At 32.8% G+C, this 13,055-nt stretch overlaps 1 protein-coding gene across 1 annotated transcript in view; it reads left to right on the forward strand.

Annotated features, from left to right (window-relative positions):
* LRRK2 (leucine rich repeat kinase 2) overlaps positions 1 to 13,055 on the forward strand; it is a 124,585-nt gene that overhangs the window by 40,729 nt on the left and 70,801 nt on the right. The window contains exons 14-17 of the mRNA XM_058426191.1: positions 1,771 to 2,029; positions 5,200 to 5,388; positions 11,380 to 11,498; positions 12,714 to 12,783. Coding sequence (XP_058282174.1) covers positions 1,771 to 2,029; positions 5,200 to 5,388; positions 11,380 to 11,498; positions 12,714 to 12,783 — 637 coding nt within the window. The remainder of the gene's footprint in view (positions 1 to 1,770; positions 2,030 to 5,199; positions 5,389 to 11,379; positions 11,499 to 12,713; positions 12,784 to 13,055) is intronic.

The raw sequence follows: 13,055 nt of genomic DNA on the forward strand, positions 1-13,055 counted from the left end.
CCCCCCCCTCCCCTCCCCTCCCTCCCCTCCCTTCTCCTTCCTCTTCCCCTTCCCCTTCTCCTTCCTCTTCCCCTTCCCCTTTTCCTTCCTTCCTTCCCTCCTTCCTCTTCCACTGCCTTCCTTTTAATTTTGCTATGAGCCCTTAAAGAGGATTTTAGTAATTTGCTACTTAAATTAAATATATTTCCTAGATGTTTTGCTAGGCTTCAGGAATATAAGTTGGATTGCAGTATTGTAAAGGCCTTTGCATTCTAGCAAGAAAATAGATGAGTATGTATGTTTGTTTGCTCAGCGCTACATTAAATGAAATGGATGGGAGCCGGGAGGAGAAATGGTGTGTTTGGCCTGAGAGGTTAGTAGCAAGGACTTCTCTGCAAGAAAGTTTGAAGCCAACTCTTCAAGGATGAACACCTTTTTGCTGGGTGAAGAGTAGAGGAAGGCATTTGGGGTAATAGAAATAGCATAAAAGGCAATGAGGTTTGAAAAATTACATGCTGTGTTTGGAAGAATGTCCTGAAGCAGCAGCGTTTTAGAAGGTTTTTAAAGATGACAGTGACTGGATCAGAGCTCTGTAGTGCTTTGAGGATGGGTTGAAGGTGGGCGTACTTGGAGACTGGTGGGCATTTAATTGGTGCCTTTCAACCACATAAATGAATGTCCCCTCAAATCCCTTGGAAACACTTTAATTCTAGAAAATTCAAGAATTGTCCCCAACATCTTTTTCCTCTGAGTTGGTACCCTGGATCTTTGGGTCTTCTTTTCTTTCCTTTTTTGATGTTTCATTTGGGTAATGAAAGTCACACAGGTTTTGAAGCCAGCAGATTTGGCTTCAAATCCGAGTCTCAGTTGCTTGCTAGCTGTAAGGGACAAATTATATATCTTTTCTAAATACTCATCTATAAAATGGGAGTAATAATTGCTATGGTATATGATTTTTTTTAAAAAAAAGATTAGAAATAACGTGTGTACAGAATTTAGCACAGTAACTGATGGATATTATTTCTATTACGTGTTATCTTGGTCTTCTAGTTGATAGCTCCTTGCTAGCGTCTAGCTTCTTTCCAAAGCTCTTCCTGAGTAGGGCCAACATGCAGTGCCACAGCTTGCTAAGGCTTCTCCTGGCTTGCTGAGTTGTTCTAGTTTTTGTAGCACCTCACGTGCTAACCCACCCTGAACACATGCTCTGAAAACATAACATTTAGAGGAAGGTCGAAGACTGAGAGACAAGGTATATCTTTGAGGAAATTCAGATGCTTGTCTTGAGGAGCTCAGGAAAACCAGACACGAGTAATGATTGTCGTTTGTGTGTGGCATTAATAAATTTTACAATAGCTATGTCCTCATTTAGTTATTCTATGTCACAAATAAAGGCAAGACAGTAGTATTTACTGTGTTAAGGCACTGGTTTCCCAGATATCTTACAGTGAGAAGACAGAAGCTCAGAAAGTGTAAGCAATGTGCATATTTGGTGGAGTCTGGATGTAAACTGAGATCTTGATGCCAAGCCTATGGAGCCTTGTCTCCACATAATGTTGTCTCTTTCATGATAATTGACTGTCATGTGGCAGATTATTCATGCTATTCTGACATTGATGGCATTAATATCATCTTATTTTCCCAATCTTTTCAAGGATCAGTTTTGCCTTATTTTATTTGGTTTCATTCTAAATTGGAGATGTAGAGAAAAATCACTTGAAGTTTGATTTGCCAGTCTCCTAAAAGGAAGAAAAATATAGATTTTTAATATACTGATTTTTTTTTCTTTAATAGGTATGTGAGAAAGGGAGCAGTCCCAAATTGGTGGAACTCTTACTGAATAGTGGATCTCGTGAACAAGATGTACGAAAAGCGCTGACGATAAGCATTGGGAAAGGTGACAGCCAGATCATCAGCTTGCTCTTAAGGAGGCTGGCCCTGGATGTGGCCAACAATAGCATTTGCCTTGGAGGATTTTGTATAGGAAAAGTTGAACCTTCTTGGCTTGGTCCTTTATTTCCAGATAAGACTTCTAATTTAAGGAAACAAACAAGTAAGTAACAAGGAGAATATTTTTTGCAATTCTTATTTTTAATAGTATATATTTTTTTAAGTCACTAGTCTTTTAGTGGTTATTCATGCCAGTTTGAGGGACCTTAAGCCAAAAATACTGCAAAGGTTTGGATTTTTTTTTTGGCTATGAAATACTTCAAAATGACATGTAAGTTCTTCATGAGATAGCAAATAGGTATTTATAAAAATAGAGCAAAATAGTGGAAGCTTTTTGAACGGCTACTTTTTAATATAGTCTATTTTCTATTATTAAAGTAAGACATCCCTGTTTTTAAAGGAAATGTAAAATTATAAAAAAGAAAATAAAAATAACTTATTTTATCTCTTATAAGTAATTAATATGGATATTTTTCCTAACTTTTTATATGCTTACATGTACCTATGCATTCAAATGTATGTAAAAGCATACACACATATTTACTCGGCATTTTTAACTTAAAATATACTTTATATTTCAATTGATAATACATTTTCTTTATACTTTCAAGCTCATGTGTATTTTGTACGTATTATGTGTATTGATGGTAAGTTGCATCTTCTGACACTATTTTTATCTTTTGAGCTCTCTCATTTGTTCACACGAAATGTGTTTTTAGCGTGAAAGCTCCCAGCTTTCCCTGTGTTAACTTAGTCCCATGCCCATCTCCTTCCCCATGGTCATCCAACTCCATGAATCAACACCTTAAGGACCATCTTACAAATAACATATTTGCTTCTCTCATTTTTATGATGCACTCACTAGCAAAACACCAGTTTTGGTCAGTCTACCAGTCTACTTTTTCCCTCACTTTCACCAAGATAACTGAGTGCTGCTAGAGAAAAGTACCCATCCATGCAATTTGGTGCCTTTATACATCAAGGTTTCCAATCACTCAGTAGGCTCCAGAAGTTCCAATCAGGCTGAATTTTCCTTGGTTTCTCAAACACTTCATGTATCCTTACTTCCAGTCTTTTTCCAGTGTTACTCTCTCTACCTGGCTCTAAATTCTCACTTCACCTGGCTGTCTCTTCATTCTTCCTGTCTCAGTGCCATCATCAGTCTGGAAGGTTCTCTTACATGACCCTATAGCACTTTATTTCTCACCTATACTACCATTTGCCACATTATATAATTTAATTTTTCATTTTTATAATCTCCTTTTTGGTAGATTGTTAGTACTATGAAGTCAATGTCAATTTTGTTCATGGTTGTAACCTTACCATTGATACTAGTGCTTTGCACATAGTAGATTATCATTTAGAATTAAGTATTTAATATTGGCAAAAAATAAAAATTGTGTAATACATTATGTTGTTAAGCATATGTGGAAACATGCTTCATACATTGATATGAATTTAAATTGTCCTCTTTTGAGGACAATTTGGCAATATCCACTAATATTTTTAATATATGTACATACTTTTTTGACCTAGCAATATACTGTTAGGAATCTATGATACAGACATTCTCAATGTGCACAAAACATTATGTACAAAAATGCACCTTAAAACATTGTTTATAATAGCAAAAGAGTAGGAAAAAAACCTAAGTATTCCCCAAAAGGAACTATTCAAATAAATAATGGTACATTCATGTTGTGGAATGCTTCACAATCATTGAGGAAAAAAAAAACGTGTAGCAAATTTAGTGTCCTGATAAAGATTACATTACTGCATGGCAAAAAAAAGGGCACAGACAGCGTTTTTACTATGCTAATGTTGATGAAAATGCAACTGGAATATGATAGTTATAAAAGTTTGAATATGAAATAAAACCCTCCAGAAATGGGTTCCCTGGTTGTCTCTGGGTCTTTGGAAATTACTGAGACATGGTTAGAGCCCATGTTTCATGACTTAAACTAGTCTCATGCCAAAAACCTGCATACTTTAATCTTCGATATCTGATGGCGAGGAATTGTGGGCCCATTGGAGAGGGATGGAGGGAGATTTATCATTCACTATATTCTCTTTGTTCTGTCTGAAGTTTTTACCATTGACACATCTTACCCAATTAAAAAAACATAGTAATGTCATTTGATTAATTGTAGGGTATAGCCATGATTTCACTGTCAGCTGGGTCATAGCTTTCAAACATTTTTCAGGTAGTATTTGCTTGAGTGACATATGTGTGTGTGCGCTCATCCTACTGGGCTTTGGGATAATTTCCCATATCATACATATTACTCTGGAAAAAAAGAACCATTTGGGTATATGGGTATAGTGTAAGCCATAGTATCAGTTGGCTTTTTGGGGTTTATCATATGGGCCCACCACATATTTACAGTAGGAATAGATGTAGACACATGAGCATACTTCACTCTGCTCCTATAATTATTGCTATTCCTACTGTTGTCAAAGTCTTTTAGCTGGTTAGCTACACTTCACAGGGGGTAATATCAAATGATCCCCCGCCATGCTCTGAGCCCCAGGGTTTATTTTACTTTTTACAGTAGGAGGCCTAACTGGCATTGTATTAGCCAGCTCATCACTGGATATTGAATATTTGAAGTCATTACAGTAGTAATATTTGAAGAAATCTTCCTGGCTGTATGTAGAACAATGAGGACTCTGCCAACTTATTCTTCGTAGTGGAGCTAATACATAATGTAATGAAGTTGTGAGAAGAATGTTAACTTTGAAATTCCATCAGATTTCCCAATAGTTATAATGAATCACTCAGCAAACTTTATAAAAATAACAAGATCCTTTATTTAGCATTTTATGTGTTCTATGCATTGTGCTAAACATTTTATATGCATCATTTCATTTACTCTTTTCCATCACCATATGCTGTATATATTATCATCTTCATTTTCCAGGTGAGGACACTGACACCGAGGGAGCTTATATAACTCACCAGTGGCATTTCTATGACTTGAACACAGGCCCGTCTGGCTTCAAAGCCTAGGCCTTTTCCTGAATAAAGTTAGTTCCATAGAGATTCAGTTTTGCTATCTACACCAAAGCATGTGTACATGGTTATGTTTTTTAAAAAAATATATGATCTGCCACCTGTTAATTATTCAGGATCACTAGTGTAAGGTGACTTTGGAAGGAAAAATAGAAATATTCTCTAGAAGCATAGGAATACATAAGAACTTTGGTCCTATATGTGTTTATTTTTGCATAATTGTTGATTTCTAAGTTGCTGGTGTATCTCTTTGTTTTCAGATATAGCATCTACACTAGCAAGAATGGTGATCAGATATCAGATGAAAAGTGCTGTGGAAGAAGGAACAGCCTCAGGCAGCGATGGAAATTTTTCTGAAGATGTGCTGTCTAAATTTGATGAATGGACGTTTATTCCTGACTCTTCTATGGACAGTGTGTTTGCTCAAAGTGATGACCTGGATAGTGAAGGTATTTATTATTAAAAAAATCCCTTTATGCTTTATATTTACACACTGACATTGAACAATAGGACCCAACACACAAACCTGACCTAAATCAATCTGGGAAAACTTGAGTAGAAATGTGTTTATTATCGCAAACAATTATGTTTACTAATTTTGGTTAAAGTGATGGGTCAAGGAAGTGTGTCTCTGTGCTTCTAAATGTTATACTAATTGGTTAATGGTTAATATTCCAGGAAACAAACGCTGACTAGACTGGAATGAGATTCCACACTCTGTCATTGACTAGATCCTTTCGTGGCTTGTGTAAGCCCCTTAACCTTGTTAAAGGTAGTAATGTCAACTTTGCAGGGTTATACATAATAATTAGAAAAAATGTATGTCAAATGTCTGCAACAATGCTTGGCAAACAGGAAGCGCTTAATAAAGAAAGTTTTTTATCTTTACTATAGCTTAAAACAACATTAATATTTTAATAGCTCACTTGATAACTTTTTAAAAAATTAATATGATGAAATATATAATGACAGTGATTAGGGCTGATGTATTTAGCATAAGCAGTTTGGTAAAAATGGAGTGAGGGGCTTTCTTATTAATATAGTATGATTGAAAACGTTGAGTGATAGAATAAGGATATTTGAGAGGGCAAAAAATGAGAGTTGTTCCAAAATATTTTGTCTCAAGTCAAACCATTTTTAAAAATCAAGTGTAGTGATTTATATACATATATAATTTATATAAAATAAAATGCATTCACTTTAAGTATATATTTTCGTGTGCTTTGAAAATTAACCTATTCATGTAGTCATCGTTGCTATTAAGTTATGCAATATTTTCATTATCCAAAAAAGTTTCTTCATGCCTCTTCACTGAAAACATCCCCTTCCACTGCCCCGGCCCTTGGCAATCATTTGCTTCCTGACACTGTAGATTAATGTTTTCTCTAGTTTTATATACATAGGATCATACAGTAAGTACTCTTTTGTGTCTGTTTTCCAAAGTGGTTGTACTGTGTTCTACCCCCACCAGCAGTACATGAGCATTCTGGTTGCTCTACATCCTTGTCAGTACTTGGTATTTTCAAGTTATTTTAGCTGTTCTAGTGGAGGTTTAATTCATTTAGATGTAATTTTCATTTCCCTGATGACTAATTATGTAGAAGATATTTTCATGTTCTTATTGGCCATTCTTATTTTTGTGTGAAGTGTTGAAGTATTTTGCTTTTAATTGGGTTGTCTTATTATATAAGAGTTCTTTGTATATTCTAGATAGAAGTTGTGACAGGTATATGTATTGCATGCTTTTTCCCCAGTCATAGCTTGTCTTTTCATTTTACTAATTCTATTTTTTAAAAAATAGAGGTTTTAAATTTTGGTGGAATGCAGTTTTCCAGTTTTTTTCTTTTGTGGTTTGTGCTTTTTGTATCCCACTTACGAAACCTTTTCTTAGCCTAAATTTGTGACTATTTTCTCCTATATTTTCTCTTAGAAGTGTTAAAATCTCAGCTTTGACATTTAGGTTTAAAACATTTTAAGCTGATTTTTGTGTTTGGTGTGTCAATGAAGAGTTGACATTTATTTCTTTCTGTATGGATATCCAGTTGTTCCAACATTACTTGTTGAAAATATTATATAATTCCTCATTGAATTAATGGAAGCTTTGTTCTCTTTAATTGACTATTTAGGTATGGTTCTATTTTAGCATTATTTATTCTGTGCCACTGATTTATACCTTATTCTTATGCCAATACCACACTGTTTTGATTACTCTAGCTTAATAGCAGGTCTTGAAATCAGGTAGTATAAGTCCTCTGGTGTTCCTTTAAAAAAATTGTTCTTATTATTCTAGGTTCTTTGCATTTCCATATAAATTTTTAATCAACTAACTTTATGCTGGGATTTTATTGTAATTAAGTCCATATTTAGATTTTATATAGAATTAATTTATAAATTAAATCATATTACCTATGATTTTAATGTAATCTATAATATATAATTAATATGTAAATAATAATTTCTATAGATTATATCTATAAATTAATTTGAGGGAACTAATATATTAATAATGAGTCTTTTGACATATTAATGTGATACATAGTTCACTTAGTCTTTTAAAATTTCTAACACTGTGTTGTATTGGATGTTTTCTGATACTATTATAGGTGGTATTGTATTTGAATTCTAATTTCCAGTAGTTTGCTGCTGATATATAGAAATACAGTTCATTTATTTGTACATGAATTTTGTATCCTGTAAACTTGCTAAGCTCACTTATGCATTCTAGTACCTTATTATAGATTCCACAGGATTTTCTTCGTTCACAATTATACCATTTGGTAATAAAGACCGATTTGCTTTTTCTTTTCTAATATTTATGTCTTCTTTTTTTTCTTGTCCTATTGCACTGGCTAGGACCTCCAGTACTATGCTGAATAGAATTGGTCAAACTGGGCATCATTCCCTGGTTTCCAAACTTAGAGGAAAAACATACAGCCTCTAATCACTAATTATGACATTATCTGTAGTTTTTCATAGATGTCCTACATCAAATTGAAGAAGCTACTTCCTAGTCATTTTTGGAGAGCCTTTTTTTTTATCATTAATAGGTGTTGAAAAATGCTCTTCAGCATCTGCTGAGGTATTCATATTTTTCACCTTTATTTTGTTAATATGGTGAAATACATTGACTGATTTTCTAATGTTAAACCAACTTGCATTCCTGGAGTAAATCTCACTTGGTTATGGTACATTATCCTTTTTATATAGTATTAAATTTTATTTTCTAAAATTTTTTTAAGAATTTTGCATCTGTGAGAGATATTAGTCTGTAGTTTTATACTTCCTTGTAATTATGGGAGTAATGCTGTCCTCTTGAAATGAATTGGGAAGTGTTTCCCATTCCACAATTTTCTGGAAGAGTTTGTGTGAAGGTATTTTCTTCTTAAATGTCTGATAGACTTCACCAGCAAAGGCCATCTAGGTTTTAAATTTTTGTGAGGCAGAGATTTAAAATTATGAATTTAATAACTTTGATAGATGTATGATTATTTTAATTTTCTTTTACTTCTTAAGTCAGTTTTAGTAATGTGTAACTTTCAAGGAATATGTCCATTTCATATAAGTTGCCAAATTTATTTGTTTAATGTTACTTATAGTAATTATTTAATTATCCTGTTAGTGATCTAATTATCCTGTTAATCTCTTCAAAGAATCAGATTTTTGTTTTATCGATTTTCTCTATTGTTTGTGTTACTCTGTCACGGACTTTTGTTCTTACCTTTATTGTTCCCTTTTCCTTACTTATTTTTATTTAAATTGACTCTTTTTATAGATTCTTAATTTGGAAGCTTAGAACACTGGTTTTTAGAACCTTCTTATTTTGTAACAGAAACATTTATTTAAGGCTGTATATGTTCTTATAAATATCACTTTCACTGCATCCCAATATTTTGATGTGTCCTCTTTCCATTCATTTAAAAAATTTAATTTCCCAAATGTCCAACAACGATAGACTGGATTAAGAAAATGTGGCACATATACACCATGGAATACTATGCAGCCACAAAAAATGATGAGTTCATGTCCTTTGTAGGGACATGGATGAAGCTGGAAACCATCATTCTCAGCAAACTATTGCAAGGACAAAAAACCAAACACCACATGTTCTCACTCATAGGTGGGAATTGAACAATGAGAACACTTGGACACAGGAAGGGGAACATCACACACTGGGGCCTGTTGTGGGGTGGGGGGAGTGGGGAGGGATAGCATTAGGAGATACACCTAATGTAAATGACGAGTTAATGGGTGCAGCACACCAACATGGCACACGTATACATATGTAACAAACCTGCACGTTGTGCACATGTACCCTAGAACTTAAAGTATAATAAAAAAATATATATATAAATTTAATTTCCTTTGTGACTTCTTTGATTCACAAGTTATTTAGAAGGCTGTCATTTATTTTCCAAATATTTGGAGATTTTCTGGATAACTTTCTGGTTATTGGTTTCAATTTAACTTTTTTGTGCTCAGATAACCTACTCTGATGATTTCTATCCTTTTATATTTATTGAAACATGCTTTATGGATTATCATATGGTCTGTCTTGGTGATGTGTCATGTGCAACTGAAAAGAAAGTATATTCAGCTGTTATTGGGTCAAATCAATAGGCCAAATTGTTTGGTAGGATTTCTCAAGTTTTCTGTGACTTTACTGATTTTTCTTTCTATTTATTGTAATTGAAAGAGAAATATTGAAGTTGTAATTGAGGATTTGTTCGTTGCCTTTTCAGTTTTATCTGTTTATGCTTTGTATATTTTGAAGCTCTGTTGTTTGTTGTGCAAACATTAAGGACTATATAACAAAGGACTATATATAAAAATAATTTTTTAAATGAAGTAACCACTTTATATTAATCTAAGTTTGCAGTTAGTATCATTTCCTTCCTCTGGAAGAATTCCCTTTTACATTTCTAGTGCAGATCTTCCAGAAACCCGTATGCAGATTACTGGAGCACTTTTTCCATAACTGCCCCAGAACTCCTAGCTATCTCAGTCTCCATAAATGTTGATCTCTATCTCCTCATCTCAGGAAAGCCATGAGACTGTTTAAATTTCTTCTTCTGTGTATGGCCTTTAATTTGTCTCCAAGCAGAAGGCCAGAGCGATCACAGGGCTCACATAATTTGTTTTCCTTCTTTCGGGTATTACATAGTCCTATGCTGTCTGTTGCCCAGTGTCTATATCCAGTCATTTAATATATTTGTCCAGTTTTCTTGTTGTTTATGTGAGTAGGTTAAGTTCACACTTGTTACTCTATCATGCCTGAAAGAACTCTCTTCAAGTATTTTTAAAGAAAACATTAGAAATTTTAACATAAAATAATTATAAAATGCACTATGCTGCTTGTACAAATAATGTGCTAATAGACATTTCACAAACATATAAAGTGGGATAATTATGATAATTTAATAATCTTTATAATTATGTAATTGTTACTAAATTATAAATTCTATTTTATTAAAATTCTTAAGCATTAAAATAATTTAAATTATAGAATTAATTAAACTTTAGTAATGAACCAAGCAGGAACTGTTTATATCAGTATTTATACTGAATATTATAAAGGTGGTATTTGGATATACAGATTTTATAATTTGGTTTTGACGTAAAATGAATTCTTTCTTTTTCTAAGATAAAGAGTAGGGGAATTTAAAATCATAATTTTTCACAAATGCATTCACATTATTTATCTTTAATATGATTTATTTATTGATCTTTGTTTTCTTGTAAATTTATTATTTTGAAAGTACTGCCTTTTCCTTATTTTATAAAATAATTATTGCCAGCCAAATTTATTGTGTTTATTTTAATACCATTCCATAAAAGAAACCATGAAACATGAAATTCAAATAGGAATATATTAAAAATTGCTGACTGTTAAATAATTTGTTGTGATTACAACATTTAAAGCAAGATTTGAAAAATTTATAAGAAAAATTCAGGGAGTTAATTCACTCTCTTTCCTACACTGCTAGACCCTATTCCAGTGTTCTCTATAAAAAAAATTCAGAGAAACAGAAAGCAGTAACACTGATCAGATTGCATACAAACTTTCTGCACACACATATATTTGTTATAACTTATGTAACCATTGATTGATTTGGCTTTATCCTGCTGTACTATGAGCTCCTCTGAGGAACAGATTTATTTTTTTCCTGCGTATCAGTATCCCATGCTTACCCAGTGTCTAGTCTGTAACAACCATTCTGTAAATATTTATGGGTGAAGAAAAATGTTGTTGAATTTTTAAAGTGAAAAACCAACATGGCTTATCATTTCTATTTTAAAGATTTTACAAAGGGAATGGACTGTGAAATTTCCATTAATAAAAATAGGTTTAATCTTCCATGATTGAACCATGATAGAAGGATCTTATGACTCAGTAAGCTTTTTATACTCACCTTCATGTTATTTTATCATTTTCAAAATAGGAAGTGAAGGCTCATTTCTTGTGAAAAAGAAATCTAATTCAATTAGTGTAGGAGAATTTTACCAAGATGCCGTATTACAGCGTTGCTCACCAAATTTGCAAAGACATTCCAATTCCTTGGTAAGTTAAATTGTGAAATTGTGATTATGTTGTGTTTTGCTGCTGACATTCTCTTGATAACTAAAATTTATGCCAAAGCTAGGAACAATTGGTAGGGATTTCCCTGATGTATGAAAACTATAATTTTGAGACGTTTTATATATGTATGGATATGAACACATATTAGATGTAAATTAAGCTCAATTCACATTTGTAGTCTTTTGAGTATGCAGGATATGAATTTGTTTGGGGCATATATACATATATAAACTTTTAGTACACTTCAAGATGGTTTTCTTCTTCTTTCTTTTCAGAACTCCATGTCTGAAAAGACCCCGGGCTAGACCTGTACCTAATGGTGTGGGTTGGTCCCATGAACACTTTAGCTAGAAATCTGATAGTGATTTCTAAGAAACCAGACAGAAGTCTAAAGGACACTGAACAAGATGGAGTAGCATAATATAATTCATTGTTCATCTATCTATCATCTATCTATCTATCTATCTATCTATCTATCTATCTATCTATCATCTATCTATCATCTATCTATCTATCATCTATCATCATCTATCTGTCTATCTATCTATTTTGGTGTATTGAAAGTCATTTAATTTTTTCGATACCGTTATTATTATTTTAACCTCCTGTCTGTTTTGGAACTATGGAAGGACTATGGCATATTTGCATGAGGAGTTTGATAATTCTAGTCGAGGAAATTGGGAGCCACCTTATTCTCATGTTCACTTTGAAAGACCTGTTCTAACCTATGCTCTAATTTTGATTATAGCTGAGTACTAAAAATATGAGAGTTGTTTTGTGTTAATTCTAGATCTTAAGATGGGTGAAATGAATGACTATAGCTGAATCGGTTAAATTAGCTGTCAGTCTTTATATATGCTCTTTCGAATTTATATATAAATTTAGTTATAAAAAGTAGTTTGGTTAATGAGAGAAATTACATGGATATAGCTTTCTGACTCAACCTTTCTGTTTTTCAGTTTCCTTATATTTAAAACAAAGGAGAAAGAGTAGATGCTTTCTAAGGTCATTTGAGCACTAAACTGGAGTTTTCTTTTATCTTCATAATTGGGTTCTTAGTTTTTACTTGCCTATTTTTCCAATAATTATAAATACCATTTAACCCTATTAAAATTTCATGGTTCCTTCCTTATAAAAATGTCCTCTTCTCCAATAGATGACAGCAATTTTATTATAAACATCATTATTTTTTAATAGGGGCCCATTTTTGATCATGAAGATTTACTGAGGCGAAAAAGAAAAATATTATCTTCAGATGATTCGCTCAGTAAGTATTTGGATGTAATCATAAGTAAATAGATATTTTGGGCAGAATACAGTGTTTGGTTGAATTTCCTTCAATTATTCAAATATTCTTGGTGCCAGTTTCATCTTACATAATCTTCAGATGTATTTACCTAATGATTCCTTCCATAAGCTATAGAAAAATGAAACATACATTTAAAAATTTACCATTCTTAAATATTATAGAACACATTAGTCTTTATTTTTTTACAAGTTTTCTGAAACGTAAATAACACCTCCACCAATGCCACTCTT

The sequence above is a fragment of the Hylobates moloch genome, unplaced genomic scaffold (assembly GCF_009828535.3).
Source record: "Hylobates moloch isolate HMO894 unplaced genomic scaffold, HMol_V3 SCAFFOLD_13, whole genome shotgun sequence".
Classification (NCBI taxonomy): domain Eukaryota; kingdom Metazoa; phylum Chordata; class Mammalia; order Primates; family Hylobatidae; genus Hylobates; species Hylobates moloch.